This window comes from Maylandia zebra, linkage group LG14, assembly GCF_041146795.1.
Source record: "Maylandia zebra isolate NMK-2024a linkage group LG14, Mzebra_GT3a, whole genome shotgun sequence".
Lineage (NCBI taxonomy): Eukaryota > Metazoa > Chordata > Actinopteri > Cichliformes > Cichlidae > Maylandia > Maylandia zebra.
The window spans coordinates 26,559,506-26,576,251 of record NC_135180.1 but is presented as its reverse complement, the minus strand read 5'-3'; the positions used below and the strand labels follow the sequence as shown (position 1 = coordinate 26,576,251).

The 16,746-nt window shown below is 40.1% G+C and overlaps 1 protein-coding gene across 1 annotated transcript; it reads right to left on the bottom strand.

Moving 5' to 3' along the window:
* Positions 1-658: 658 nt before the first annotated feature.
* On the bottom strand, positions 659-4,781 carry LOC101466742 (extracellular calcium-sensing receptor-like). The gene is made up of 9 exons (XM_076873568.1): positions 4,549-4,781; positions 3,963-4,257; positions 3,717-3,803; positions 3,219-3,488; positions 2,820-3,026; positions 2,449-2,724; positions 1,870-2,097; positions 1,657-1,780; positions 659-1,542 (listed from the first exon to the last, which is right to left on the bottom strand). Exons 1-9 carry the CDS (start codon positions 4,779-4,781, stop codon positions 659-661), a joined length of 2,604 nt encoding a protein of 867 aa, XP_076729683.1.
* Between the last annotated feature and the right edge of the window lie 11,965 nt (positions 4,782-16,746).

Sequence of the window (16,746 nt, the reverse complement as noted above, 5' to 3'; positions counted from 1 at the left end):
TTTGATAATTGAACATTGGTTTGATTCAGAAGTTGTCACTTGTTTATTAAATAACTCTTTACCCAGTCAAATGCCACCTCTCTAAGCGCATACCTTTCCAGTTTATCAAAAAATATCTGTTCAAATGTGTCAAAAAAAAATTGTGTTTATGTGTGTGCCCACTCTCTCTTTATTTACATAAAATGCAATTAGGTGAAACACGATATCCACTTTATTCAAGCTGGTGAAGGGGGAAGATCCACCTCCTATGTATTTTTAATGGATTGATTCAAAGTTCATGAGGATGCAGAAATTGTTTGGATGATGTAATTGAACACTACTCAATGTAGATTCATGGGAACAATTCTTTTTTAAATTAAATAAACAAAAAAAAATCAACAATCTGTATGTTTCAATTGGGGTTAAATTTCACGAGTAAGCATCAACGAGTAGGTAATTACATATTAGGAGTAAGATTAGTGTGTACTTTAGCTGCATCTAAAAAAAATAAATGAAAGTAGAATGAATCACAGTATTTGTGCATTTGCAATCATGTGACACCAGCGCCAAGATTTAAAAGAAATATAAAATTGATTTAAATACACATTTTTTTTCTGTCTGGAGAAAAACTGGAGAGAGAATTTTTTCTCTTTTCTTTCTTTTGAAATTAGTGAACTTTTTATGACTCAATGCCACGACCCATAACAGCTTTCTTTGTGTTCATCTCTGGTCTCAACAGGATTATGTAACATTTGGGTCCAAACAGTGTGATCAAGAGTCCAAAACTTGAAGCCAAGATGGCAAACACCTCCACTGCATCTGCAAGTTTTCCTGGTGAGCTGATATAAGCAGGAACAAAGGCCACCCACACAGCACAGAAGATCAGCATGCTGAATGTGATGAGCTTGGCCTCATTAAAACTGTCGGGGAGATTCCTTACCAGGAATGCAATTAGAAAACTGAGGAAAGCCAGCATGCCAATATAACCCAATAACACTGCAAAACCAACAGTGGACCCAACTGCACACTCATACACTATCTTATCATTGTGGTATTGGGTATTTTTATGTGGAGCTGGAGAGGAAGAGACAAGCCAGGTAGTGCAAATGGCTGCCTGAATAGATGTAAGAAACAGAACTGTTCCTCTCTGCTGCATAGCACCAAACCACTTCAGACTGGTTCCCCCTCCTGGCTTGGAGGCTTTGAACACAGCCAGAACAACCATGGTTTTCACCAGGATGCATGAGACACACAGCACAAAGCTGATCCCAAATGCTGCATGTCTAAGTTGGCATGTCCAAAGCCTGGGTCGTCCAATGAACAGCAGTGAACACAGGAAACACATTTTAAGTGACAGCAATAGCTGGAAACTAAGTTCTGAATTGTTGGCACGCACTATGGGTGTTCTGCGATGGTAGATGAAGATCCCTAGAACAACAGCACATACAAATGTGCCCAGTAAGGAGGTTGCTGTCAAGCAAATACCCAGAGGCTCATGGTAGGAGAGAAATTCTGTCTGCTTTGGAATACAGTGGTCACGGTTGGGGTTTGACCAAAAATCCTCTGGACAACTGGTACACTCCAAGGAGTCTGATACAAAAGGGAACATTGATGAAATGCATATTATTTTTCATAATAATGAAATTAAATATATCATGCAGAAAGAATAAAACGTACCGCTCGTGTTAGTGATTTTTCCCTCAGAACAAGGGATGCAGTCAAAGCAGCATTCGGGTTCCGCCTTCCTTCTCACCATGTGGGCACCAGGAGGACAGTTCTCACTACATACTGATCGAGGTGGCTACATGAAAAAAATTACATCTTACATCTTACAATGTTATTTTCCTTTTGTCACATGTACAGTATAAGTCTACAAAAACTATATATAACCTTTTTGGATTCAAAATTCCAGAATATTTTGTCTTCATCAAGTATGAGTTCTTCACCTTTGAAAGTTGACCTCTTAACCTCACCCACATTCTGAACTTCAGTGCTTCCATCAGGGAGCCACAACCAGTTCATCACATCGTAAATTGGTAATGCATCGCCATTCTCATCAAATGACACTTGATCACCAAATGAAGTGGTGAAGTTCACCCTTTCCAAGTGATAAACAAGCTGTTACAAAGGAATGTATATTAAATTCATTAATTTTGTGTGGAACTGCTACTTAATAATCAAATAAGATCTATTATACTTGTATATATGAACTCATTACATTCTGACTCTAAATCAAACAAGTCACTTCACTAAAAATTTTGTATATTTATATATGTTAATTATTATTATTAATTAATTAAAGACATTAAACATTACTTTCAGTCCTGAGTACAGAAAATTCATTTAGCTATTTTCAGCAGAGTTTTTCTCATGGCATTGTACTGAATCCTGCAGTGTAAAATTCTGTTCTGAAAGTAATTATAGAGTAAAAGAATTAGGTCATCGGTGGAGTGTAAACTGATATCACACCTGCCAAGGCTCCAGTGACTGCAGAGTGGCACAGCTGTCCCCACTGAAAGACCCTCTTCCTGGCTTGCACTGTAGCATATCATCAAGGGAATACGCCAGAGCATAAACAGCTTTGTACACATTGTACTCAGGCCGGAGGTTCGAAATTTCCAAGAATTCAGTGTCTGCATTTTCTAGATCTTCTTTTCCAGTGCATATTGCTCCACCACCTTCCAGCCAACCTGTTGGAGGTGGTGCAAATCTGCACTGAAATGTAAATTCCCAAAACTGAGTAACCTGAAATATATTTAAAACAGTTTGTCACAAATAATTAAAATATATTATGAAAATATATAATTCTTGCAAGTACACACAGTAAAGGGTTCCCTCACCATACTTCTTCCGTAGCTAGTGCTGTGGGGTAGATTGGGACGTACTTGTAACAGGAATTCCCTGAGCCCTTGTATTTCTCCTCGACGAATTGCAATACCCAGTGTACCACCCAGGTATGGCATAAGTTGAGGTATTTGTAGAACAGCAGCTGCTGTCCAGGCTTCACTGGCAATCCACTGCAACCCTATTAAATTGTGTGCCACTACCTGTGATTTGTATTACAAGAAATTTATAAAGTGAAATTGTAAGTTGTAGATTTATTAATGTCATTACAATGACATTAAAGTAATTGCTTATCTCCTAGACTAGCTTTAGAGGATTATTTATCTGTACTTGTTCAAAGATATTATACATGATTTTTGTAACTTGTAAAAACAAAATTGTTTTAAAATCAGAACCTCTTCCATAAGATTGATCATATGACTCTCATGCGCAAAGACAATGACCACACGAGCTGTGGATTTTTTAATCACATCCACTATCCTCCTTATTTCATCTGTGTCTTTGTCCCAGGGCAAAACTTCAACATAGGCCAGGCAACCTTCACCTGACAGACTCAGCTCAGATTGAAAGGCTCTGGCTGCGTGAAGTCCATAATCATCATCACTGATCAGCAGACCTGCCCAAGTCCAGCCAAAGTGTTTTAGGATCTGAATAATAGCACGTACCTAAGTGAAAATATATTAAATTCATTTACTTATATCAGTATTTGGTCATCACCACTGACAGCAATTTAGCTATGTTCTCTATACAAGAACAAAACAGAATATAGCTGTATATACACAAAATATGATTTTAATATGTTTATGTTGTTATGTATTATGTTGTTAAATGGGAATTTTCTTCTTGAAAATCACTTTAGTCTTTCTATTTTAATTTTTCTGATATATTTTCACCTGGAAAGCATCACTTGGGATCGTCCTAAAGAAGGATGGATACTTTTGACGGTCACTCAGGCAGGAACATGTGGCAAAATAACTCACCTGTGAAAGATACAGACTGAATATTTTAGAACTACTAAAAGCCTTTGTTTTCTTTAGCTTTGTCAGTTGTTATTGCAGTGTGTTTTTAAAAGTGACATTAAATTTGCAATAAAATCTAAATAATAGAAGAACTATTACATAGATGAGTAGAAAACTTACCATTGGCACTCTGTACAAACCTAAGACAGTGGAGATAGCAATAGAACGTGTAGAGGAAGAATCACCAACAATCCCTATGACTGGAGGATTTCCAGCACATTTATTATTTAATATAATTTTCTCCTCTTGACCACTGACTAATGACAGTGCTGCACGGAATCCTATTCCAAGTTCAAGGCAGTTGTCATAAAGAGTGTATCCCAGAGTCACATTAGGTAGCAGGTTGGAGTTTCTGTTGATCTCATCAATAGCAAAGGCCATGGTTTGTGCCTGCCTAAATCCTAAGACATCAAAACTAAGAAACAAGAAAGATTACTATTAAAAATATAGCAAACTTGGAAAACATATTACAAAAATATAGATTCTGTAAATACTGACTAAATAACTTAATAGAAGTAATTATAGTAATATTTAATGAAAAAAATAAATAAAGAATATGATATGTGCATCTTTTAACATTAGTATTTTTTTAGTGTAATTTAGAGATATAAATTACATTATTCATATTTCCCTTCCATTGATTTCACTGTTTGTTTGTTTTTTGTTCTTCTTTTTTTTGTTCCCCAGATATACATCCCAGACTTACCCATGGCAAACAGACTGCTGTGACTGTGAGGTAAAAGACAGGTCCTGAATGCTTGAAAAAAAGTGGACTTGAAATAGTCCTCCTAAAATCACATCTCCAGTCTTGTGCATCCCATTCAAATGAAACTTTCCAAGTAACTGACAGGAGGAGGGAAACAGAGAAGAACATGAAGCAGAAGAAAAGGAATACACCAAAATAAGTAAGAAAAAAATAGTTAGCAAATATGACCACATGACAGCTTCCTGATTCCTGAGCCTAGTGATTAGGTTTTATTGCTTTGCTATTCCTTTTTATTTGCATGCAGTGTCGGTAATTCTTTCACACCACCCATTAGGGAAATTGAAAGAGTAGGGGCAGGGCCTAAAATACTTTTCAGTTGAGGTTGCTTTTGTATGGCAGACTTAGGCAATACTGTGAAAAAATTAGGTCTCAAAAGAACTGAGTTTACTTTTGTATGTTGTTACTATCAAGTTTTACATTTATCATCTGCTATAAAGGCACAATGAATATTCTTGTAGTTCCACCACCATGCAATATGTACATTGAGAAAGCATATATAATTCATGTACAACAATTTTCATTGTGAAAGTCTCATTGAGGTCTTATTAATTCAATTATATTCAATTATATTCAATTCAGTTCAATTTAATTCAGTTTTATTTATGTACCACCAAATCATAACAGTGATCTCAAGGTGCTTTATATTGTAAGGTAAAGACCTTATAATAATACAAAGGAAACAGTAAAAACTCCAACAATCATATGACCCCATATAACCAAGTGCTTTGGTGACATTGGGAAGGAAAAACTACCTTTTAACATGAAAAAGCCTCCAGCAGAACCAGGCTCGGGAAAGGGCAGCCATCTGTTATGACTGATTGTGGCTGGGAGACGAAGATTGGACAAAGACACACTGTGGAAGAGAGCTAGGGAGTTAATAGCAACTAATAATTAAAAGCGGAGAGCTGTATAAACACATAGCAAATAAAAAAGATGACTGAAGAAGAAGTACTCAGTGCATCCTGGGAATCCCCCAGCAGCCTACACTTATTGCAGCATAACCAACGGAGCATTCAGGGTCTTCTGGTCCAGCTCTAACTATATGCTTTATCAAAAGCATAGGCTCATTTCATAGGCTCGGGGTACAGCTGAACCTGTCTAGCCTTCAGATTTGAGACGTAACAAAGTACAAATACTTTGTTACTGTACTTAGTTTTCAGGTATCTGTATGTGGCGGAGGTGTGGTCTCTGGCTCAGCTGAAAGGACGGGTCAGTGCAGTGAGCTCAAGGGGCGGTGCCAGTGAGGCTGGAGGGACAGGTGGAGATGATTGAATGAGGTTTTTCCTTCTTATAGTGAGGTGTGTGCAGCCAGCTGAAAAGTTGGTTGTTGTGGATGCTGAACCTTGAAAGTTATGTGTGCAAAATCAATAAAAACTTGGTGTGTTGGGTCCTGGTACTTTACACTGTACTTTACTTGAGTAGTTTTTCTGACTACTTTTACTCCTTACATTTTTAAACAAATGTCTGTACTTTCTAATCCTTACATTTTTAAAAAAGGCTCATTACTTTTAATTTGACGCATTTCAGTCGAGTTATTTTGTCAATGTGAGTCTTGATACATCAAACTGTTCTGAGCCTAAACAGTAAAACATGAATGGCACTCCCATTTGTTTATCACCATAGGATGTTGCATAAAAAGAGATAATGTGCACCAAAGTCAGTTGTGAAAAGTGGGACTGTGTTCTTCTGTTTGTTTGTTTGTTTTTGCCACAATACTGGAATGACTGCAGGTGTCCATAAGTTGCAAGTTCAGCATCTAGCTAGCCCTACTGAAGAGGAGTGAGCATAAAGAGGGTTACTTTTTTAAGTGGGAGGTTATTTCAAATGCAGCATTTCTATCAGCACAACAAACATCAGCAAACACACAAACTGTGTGCAGTCTGTCTCACAGTGTGTTGCTAAAATTCCAGCTGCTGTATTTCACAGGGAAAGAAAGAGAGCTAACTTCACTCAGAGAGAGAGAAAGGATAAGAAAGAAAAAGAGAAGTTAGATTTAAAAATAAGAACTGCTCAGTGGTATTTGATAAACTGGAAATTTGAAGCATCCATGCAAGTTCTCATGTTTTTAAATCAGTTATTTGGTCTGTGTCACGGCCAGGTGGCCAGATTGCAGTGTGGACCCAAGTGCAAGACACAATAATGGAGGCAAAATAGGATTTTACACATTTTTTTCTTTACAATGACATGAATCAGTGAGCATAGGAACTGCCATGGGGAGTGTCTGTGCGTAATGGCAAGCCTCAGAGGACAAAGGCACTGAAACAGAGGAGAGGGATATTACTGACCTGAGCAATTTGGAACAAGGGAGAGCACTACTGGTGTGGACTGTGGCTTACTTGGGTTTGCACACGATTGAGTTAAGAGAAGGGGATTCTTTCCAAATGAATGTCCGGGGAAAGGCAATATCCAACCTAAGTTCCATTTTGTTAGCGGAGCCATTGGATAGGAGGACAGGCAGGCAAAGTTGGTGAGTAGTTGCAAATCCTGAGAAGTGTGGTGCAAGACTGGAAGAAAACCTTAGTTAGAGATCACCGTCCAGAGGTGAACAAGGAAGGTAAGTGTGGTATGGAAATATGGCATGACTGCATGAAACGAGAGGAGAACAAGGTAAATATAACCCAAAAACAAGGAATTACTGTGAGGCCTGCTACCACCATAAGGTACCTGACAAAATGGCAAAGAACTGGTGGGGATGCTGATCTTAAATACACCTGCTGATTATCGGTGACGAGGAACAGATGGTCGAGGCAAGTGTGGTCTCCAAAGCTCCACCCCAGAGGGGCGAACACCGTAGGTCCAGGCCAGAGTGGAAATTCTTAAACACGCACTCAGATCTGTATATGTGACATTATGTTTTTTCATATTGTGCAAACTTCTTGTAACTCAAACTGAGGTAGACTTACTGCTATTTAAAGGCTGGATGAAAATACTAAATAAAAGGATAAACTGGTTAGTTTGTTGTACCTTGATGGGTTTAAAGTAAAGAACAGTGTGTGACTGGCACACAGTGGCTGTGGTTTCATGGTGGGAGTTAGGTTACATCAAGTGTAGCAAAGATTCTAATGATTTTTAGCTGAAGATGCTTAGATTCCACCTTCATACCAGCTTTGTACCATCTAGACAAAAGACAGCATAAACCAGAGGTGTCCAACACCGGCCTCAAGGGCTGGTGTCCTGCAGGTTTTAGATGTGTCCGTGATCCAACACAGCTGATTTAAATGGCTAAATGACCTCCTCAACATGTCTTGAAAAGTCTAAAGTTTGTATCCCCATCACTGATATAATTTATCATTATGTTAATATAGCACAAGGTTCACTTATCTTTGCACAGAAATAGAAACCTACTCCAAAAAGCTAATTTTTACTTTCTTACTTTCAGTACATTTAACTGCCTGTGGTTTTTTACTTTTACTTAAGAAGTTGAATCAGTACTTCAGCTTTTACTGGAGTATTTTTAATAGAACTATTTGTACTCAGAATGGGAGCACACACCGCCTCCACCTTCATTCTGAATGTAGGTATCCCACAGGGGTGTGTCCTCAGTCCCCTCTTATACTCACTTTTCACCCATGACTGTTCTCCAATCCACACCAGTATCATCATTATAAAATTTGCTGTTGACACCACCATCATATGACTGATCGACAACAACAATGAATCAGCCTAAAGAGAAGAGGTTCAGCATCTGAAGCAATGGTCTAAAAACAACAACCTGTATCTGGACACAGCCAAGACCAAGGAGATGGTAATCAACTTCAGAAGAACAAAGCAATCTGAGCACTCTACCCTCTACATTGGTGGGGAGGAGGTAGAAAGCTTTAAGTTCCTCGGAGTCCACATCTCGGCCGACCTTACCTGGTCCACAAACATTTCCCACCAGGTAGGGAAAGCACAACAAAGGCTGTACTTTCTCAGGAAACTGCCTCAGGCCCAGTTACCCCAGAGACTGCTAGTAAACTTCTACTGCTCCACCATCGAGAGCCTTCTGACCTACTGCTGCACACTCTGGTTCAACCGCTGCACCGCGGAGGACAAGAGCAAACTGCAGCGGGTGGTGAGGGCAGCAGAGCGGGCAATTGGCACCTCACTAATCAGGGTTCATATGCCTTTTCAAGCTTTTCCAGCACCCCCCCCCCCCCCCCCCTCCGCCTAAAAAAAAAAGAATGCATGTTTCAATTCGCATCACCTCAGTAAGAATGTGAAAATTAAATCATCCTAGGTAAACTTAAACACATCTGTTCCCCTTTTGTTAAGACATAGAAAAACGCACCACATAAAAATACTGCAAAAGGAAACGATCGCCTTATATACATAGTGTATTAACTCAAAATACACACAATAAATCAACTTGTCAGAGATATTCTTCTCCTGTTGAAAAAAAAACCAAAAATGAAATAAATAAGTCTTCTCATCAGATATTGATGCTTCTTTCCTGTGTGACAAGAAATTGGAGACAGATGTTTGCAGAGGTGTGGACTCGAGTCACATGACTTGGACTCGAGTCAGACTCGAGTCATTAATTTTATGACTTTAGACTTGACTTGAAAAAATGTTCTAAGACTTGTGACTTGACTTGGACTTTTACACCAATGACTTGGGACTTGAATTGGACTTGAACCGGTTTACTTGAAAAGACTTGATATTTCACCCCAAATATAAAATTTAACATGCATATTATATAGAGATTGAAAATGTGACGTCATTCACGGGTAGAACCGCAAAGGATTCTGGGAACTCGTGACAAGAGTTACTAGCGCACGCAGGCTTTCAATTGAAATCAGTCACACAGCGATAAAAAGAAACACAAAAATGTCAAGAAGCTGTTGTATTATTAAATGCAATAGCCGGTCGCATGACAGCCACGGGAAGCCGACGGGTAAAGAGATCGGTTGTTATCGGATTACGTCGTTGAAGAGAAATTGTTCGAGCCATGTTTCCGAAGTAACAAAGACGCGACTGGATGGCCTGGATTGCAGCCATTCAAAGACCAAATATAACGTCCCAGAACCCTCCAGCTCACAGGTTAGTCTGCTCCAAGCATTTCCACGAAGGTCAGTCTGCTGTTGTAGTTAATGCGTCATTTTCATAACATAATTGGTGATATAGGTTACAAGCAAGTCTGGCGCTGAACAGAAATTGTCGCGCTATGCTCCTTTGTTTATTGTGCATAAATAGTGAATTGTCCTGACACAATATTGCGTTTCGCTTCTGTTATTATGGTACATTGACAAAAACATATACTTTTATTCACAGGGTAAAACAGTTGTTTTGTATCACTAATTGTCCAGTGCGATTACAGCATACAGTATTATTGTCACTGCTACATTTCTGTGATGCTACCAGAAATTATTTCCACTACTAATTAATTACCGTTGAGCTCAAAGGTCCTATTAATAAACGGTTAAGGAATGTGTATTTATGACGACAATTTGTGAGACTGGTAAACTTACCTTTGTTCGTACGATGGTCTTTCGTTCTACACGGTGCATTTCAAGGTCCTGTACCCATCCGTCGGTAAACTGTACCTGGGCTTGTTGCAGTGACCGTAAGTTACTAAACTTCACGAGTGTATGCACTCACTCCAAGAACCGTATAATTATAAATATGCATATAAATATGCTACAATGAGATAGCTGACTTCATCTAACTAGAAAATGTTGTCCAGGCTACGTTGGTGATGCAGTTTTTTTTTTTTTATATGTATGATATTTTTATCATGCGATTTTAAAGCCGGTCCTACAACCGCATCCAAGAATAACATGCAGCTTATCTTAGAACCGTCGGTGAAAATTATTCTTGGAGCTAGGTTTAATTGAGCCTGATTCTAAAGAGGTGCAATTTCACAATTTGTGTATATTTTCTAAGTTCACTATTTTGTCATGTGTTGAGAAAAACACAGATTTAAAAATTACATGGTCTAATATTTACATTTAGCATATAACTGCAACATGCTTTTTTTCGTTTTTTTTAATGACTCGAAAGGACTTGAAATTCAAAATTTCAGACTTGTGACTTTACTTGGACTTTTACACCAGTGACTTGAGACTCGACTCTGACTTGCCTGACATTACTTGAGACTTGACTTGAGACTTGAGGATAAAGACTTGAGACTTACTTGAGACTTGCAAAACAATGACTTGGTCCCACCTCTGGATGTTTGTTTGTTTTTTAAGTTAATTCCCAATAAAACTGTTTTATTGCTAACTACATTGCTGTCTGTATTATTGCCGAAGTCCTAAATGATCACCTTTAAAGTGTTTGTGCTAATAACATCATGTACAATCAGCCAGGCATGGAGAACAGCACTGACTGGGAGAGGCTTTGAACCGATTGATTGATTGATTGATTGAATCTTTATTTTGAACATGTTGAAAAAGTACAACAAAATAGAATTAAAAGAGACAAATGAACAAAGCAAAACAAAAGGAAAACTAGCAACCACAACTCCAAATAACGTTCATGTTCAAAAAGGAGCAGGAAGAAGCATAAGCTTATTTAATCCCACCCCTTTTCCACTATCTAGTATCAATAGACTACAGAAATACCTCCTTGCAATTACATTATATGTTATGTGTAATTTTTTTTAATTTTTATATTTAATATACATATATGTTTCTATCTATCCATACATACGTATATACACACATACGCAAATATACACATTTTCAATAACCCCATTAACACCTCAAGGATACACAACCTACAAATATATATATATATATACCCATACCAATATACCCGTGCACGCACACACACATGAAAATATTAGACAAGAACACCCTCACATAGTTCAATTCAACAGACTTTAAGAATGCAAAAGCATCTACTTAAAATCTATTGAATTTATCACCTGTGATACCATTATGTACAATTCTAATGTATTTTATTCATCTCCCTTAAATAAACAGGCAGCCTTAAAGTATGAAATATTCATATACAAATACACATATAAATGTGTCTACTGTCTCAGTGGCTGATAGTGCCCCACAGGCCTCAGTGTGAGCTTGAAGCCATTTATAATTGTGGCGGGGCGTGGCTTGTGGTGCCGTGCAGGGAGGGCAGACGCACCTGCATGGCATCCGCAATCATGCCCCGCCTACTTAAATACTGTAGTGGGTCCTGCGTGTGGTACGTTGAGCTGGCAGCGGGAGAGCTGCAGCGCTGTGTGTATTGTGGACAGCAACCGTCAAGTATTAATAAAGAATGATTAAAATGCCACTGGGTCTGCGTGGTCATTTACAGTGGTGCCGAAACCCGGGAAGGGAGGCACGGCAGACCCAGGACTGGGCCAGCAGAGGGAGGAGCTGGTGCAAATGGTGGCCAAGCTGGCGGCCCCCAGGTTGCGACCAGCCAGGGACCAGCCTGCCGCTGCACCCATCCCCACTCCACGGGTGGGAGTGGCTTGTGCCCGGGAGGGGCCTGCACCCATTCCTGCTCCCCGGAGGAGGGATGTGGAGCAACTGCTGGGCCCACCACCAGCTCACCCACCTGCCCAGCCCGAGCCGGAGGTCAGCGCGGGGAGAGTGCGCGTGCCGGTGTTCGAGGAGGCGCGCGAAGGTCTGCTCGTGCCGGTGGTCGAGGAGGTGCGCGAGGGTCCGCACCTGCCCGGTGAGGAGGAGGATGAGAAGGTGGAAGAGCTGCTCGAGCCGGGAGTGGCGGCGGAGGAGGTGCCGCGTGAGGGGCTGCTTCAGCCGGGAGCGGCGGCGGCGGAGCAGTCCGAGGTCCCCGTGCCAAGGGAGCCTGCTCGGCTGGAGGGCTAGCTGTGTGACGGCCCCGCCAAGTCTGAGGGCAGCGTGCTCGCCAGACCGGCCTCATCTCCACCAGAGGCCAGCGCACCAATTGATCTTAGGTCGGCCCAGTCACCTGTGAGCCGTGACCACCTGCCACGCGACTGACCTCCGGACCAGCTTTGCCAGCGCCGCTGGAGCGGGCGACCACCTGAACTCATACCCCCCTGTCGCTGGACCTGGAGCTGGGGATGCCAACGGTCTCTCTCCCGCTCGCGGGGGGAGGGGAGTAGGTTTGGCCGGATGGCTCCCCGGCCTCAGTCGGGCGATGGGGGTATGTGGCGGGGCGTGGCTTGCGGTGCCGTGCAGTGACGGCAGAAGCACCTGCATGGCATCCGCAATCATGCCCCGCCTACTCAAATACTGTAGTGGGTCCTGTGTGTGGTTGTTGTGGTTGGTACATTGAGCTGGCAGCGGGAGAGCTGCAGCTCTGTGTGTATTGTGGACAGCAACCGTCAAGTATTAATAAAGAATGATTAAAATGCCACTGGGTCTGCCGTGGTCGTTTACAATAATGTTTAAGTAGTTTAATGTGTAGGTGCTGAGGATAAACACATTTTGAATGAAAGCCGGGGAACTTTGGTAGCACAGAAACAAGTGGCTATTCTTTGTGACCATATGGATCGGTCCCTCATATTACCACTATTTCACCCAAAGGCACCAAGTTAACACTTTAAAAAAGTGCAGCAATACACACAAATATAAACAGTATTTGGTGACAACTTTGCTTTCAGCCTCTAACCCTCTGGGGTCCAGGGTATAATTGGCCGTTTTTGACTACTTTTGATTTGGCCTCTATATTTCACCTTTAAAAACTGTTTATCTTGCCAATCTCTTATTTTCTCATTTGGACATACTTTACATACATACACAATTTATCTAAATTCAGACAAAATTCCAAGTAGAAAAGTGATATTTTTGACTGTAAAAACCACAAACATGTTTACCGAATCATTTTCATAACTTGAAATGCAAATAGAAATTGTACATTTTAAAAAAATATGCACAAGTTTTGCAACAACAAAGTTATATGGTACTATTTACCTAAAAATGCAGCCAAGGCTCAGACGTTTTTTATATAACCATTTCAAACTATTTACAGAACAATCAGGTGTGCTGCATCAAATAAGAAGGCACACAAATTATTTATGCAACTCCAAAAAATAGTTTGTGTCCACTATAACACAGATGAGAACAGCGCAGGGATAAATCCTGCAGGTCTGACAGCAGGTGTGTCACTCCTGTTTTCCATGTGAGGACAGCGTTTACACTGCAATTTGCCTTTGGTGGCTTTTTTGCAGCAACTGTGACATTCACTAGTAGAACTGACACACAAAACAAAACAACGACTACACTACACACTAACTACACTAGAAAACACACTAACTTGAGACTCCAAACACGGTAAACTTCACAAATCTCTCACGTACCAAAACTCTCTCTCTTTCGCTCACTCACTTTCTATCGCTGGTCACTCCTAAAACTTCCCCCTCTTCCCAAACAACCAAATGCCACATGTTGCCATATCATTTTTTGATTGGTCGACATGGTACATTTTTCAACCAATAGGGAAGGAGTGTTTTTTCTTTTTCGTTTTTCACTCACAAGCAAAGCGTGTTTGCTAGCGCTCTCCCTAGAAAACACAGTTTTTACCGTTTCTTCCCAGAGTAAATGCCACTGTTTTATTAAAAAAAAAACATCAGTTTTACGTGGCCTATCAACACAATTTAAAACCTGGTATATAGTTTGAAGTCCGCACGTTCCACCCAAGTTGAAATGGAGACTCTGGGTCCATCGACCCCAGAGGGTTAATCAGAAAGCCTTAAGTTGGCTAGTTATGTATCGGGCTAATGTTTAAAGCTTTCACTTGAGTAAATTAACTCATATTACTGCTAAGGAATGTTAGCTAAGTTCACAGCATATTCCATAATAGCGCTGCCATACTGCATCACACTCAGTGGATTTCAATCATTTCTCCAGCGAGTTTAATAGCTAGCAAAATAATAATCATAATTTTGAAAAAATAGCATGTGTAACGTACACGTACTGGAAAATTATTTATTAGGACTCACCTAGCATATGACTAGAGAGCGCAAACTCCGCCATTGTCGTTTTCCATCAAACACTCATTAAAACGGCAACCTACAGGTATGTTAGTGCACTCATCACCGACTGTCCAAGGGAGGGGCGGGGTCACATGTTGAAACAGACAGAGGCGCAAGGCACCCCAGGCGGGGAAATTTTGCTTGTACATTTTGGGACTCATTTTATTTCTCTATCTGATAAGAAAACTATTCAATCAGATAGTTATTTGTGTTGAATGAAATACAGTTACACTTTCAAGCAGTTTTAAGCACCACATCTGAAATTCAAGCACTTCAAACCTTGAAAAGACAACATTAAAATTCAAGCATTTTTAAGGATTTCAAGCACCCGTACGAACCCTGACTAATCCCCCTCAGAGACATTTATACTGGCAAACCCGTACCCCCCCCCCCCCCCGGTAAACGCTACAGGTCTATCGAGATGAAGACAAACAGACTCAATAGAAGTCTGTCAAACATGCCCTACCTCCACCCTGATTGGAGGTGTGCCATGGGCATTACACCTTATTTATAAACTGTATATCTGTGTATGCTTTAATGAAACCAACATTCCTACCTCTTTAAACTGTATTTACTGTGACACTATTTAACCCCCCTCCCCCCCTCACACACACACACACTCACACACACTCAATGTGTATGTGTGTGTATGTGTGTATGTGCGTGTGTGTATGCATGGGTGTATCCGTATGTATGCAGGTATGCAGGTGTATGTATAAGTTGTACATACATTTCTTGTGTAAATGTAAATTTGTCTGTGTTATAGTGTAAATACTTATGCTATTGTGTACTTCACACACATGGAGAGATGCTAAACTGTAACAATGACAATAAAGAGCTACTCAATTCTATTCTATTCTATTCTTCTACTTAAGTATAGAATGTCTGTAGTTTTGCAAACTCTGCCAGCCTCCTGCGGACTTCATGCTGCCACCACTATGGCGTTATTTTTGTGCCACTATTCTGAGCGCACGTAAAAAAAAATTGAGCGCACGTAAAAAAAAATTGCAGGTGCAAGTGTTGCATTTTGAGGAGAAATTTATTTTGAGCGTACAAAAGCTGAATTTGAGTGAACAAAATTCATTGCTGCGCGCAAAAAACGTATTTCAGTGTTTGCGCTTATCCATATACACACACAATAGCACCCCCTCTCGCTCAGTTTTTTCATTTGCGCTTGCTCGCAATGTGTTGCTTGCGCTCACAACATTCTCTGCTTTGTATGCTCAACTCTCTGTACACTGTTATAAGTGTGCCACAAAACCAACCAATCACAGACTTGGTTTCAAAAATTCTGATTGGCTCTTACGGTCTCCAATCAGCTCGCTAGCTACTGCATTCCGGAAACACTGTCCGAAATGTAGCTAAATCCAGCTAAACTCTATTAAACCCCAATTTGCGGATAATATTTTTAATTATTTTATTTTAAAATATATTATTTTTTAAGACTATTGTTGGTGTAGTATAATGTAGTTGCATCATACAACCATGCCATCTGACTCATTTTTCCAAATTATATTTGAGTAGCTCTCTTTTATGTCGTCGAATACTGAACAGCAGCACGAAAACAGCATGTCCCGGCCACATGTAAGTAATATAAAATCATTTTGTACATTATTATTCGCTTGATAACTGACGTTAGCTAATTTGAAAACTATGCAAACTTGAAAAATGATGTACCTCATGTAGTTTGTTTTATGGGTTGTTTATTTTTGTCTGAGATACATCATTTCATTGTATTTTTCTAATTACTTGTCCATGTTCTTTGCTGCTTTTAACTAATTCACTGCCAGGGTTTTTGAGCATTTTTACTCATTTTTGAAGAGCCACAGAAAACTGTGTGTTATGATCATATAAACGCTGAACCTACCAAAATGAAGAACAGACTCTCTTCTTCCATCCAAAAAAAAAGCTTGTTTCTACCATTTTCCATTCTTTAGTAATCAGCTGTAGAAGAGAGGTGGGTTCCACCAAAAATGCCTGTTTTGACCACAAAAAGGGAGAAAACGAGCTTTTTGTGAAAAATACATTTCAAGCAGTCTGATGTTCACTGACAAGCTGCCCGAGGTTGTATTCTAGCCCCTCCCATTGGAAACGTAATTGACGTCTATAGACGTCAATGGCAGTCAACGTAAGTTTTTCAATTGAGACAGCAAATGATGCATAGACTCCTCTCTAAACTGGAAGCTGCTTTAAACCAACAACCACTAAATCTGGATTATTTGGAGTTCTTGACTCGTCATGAGCTT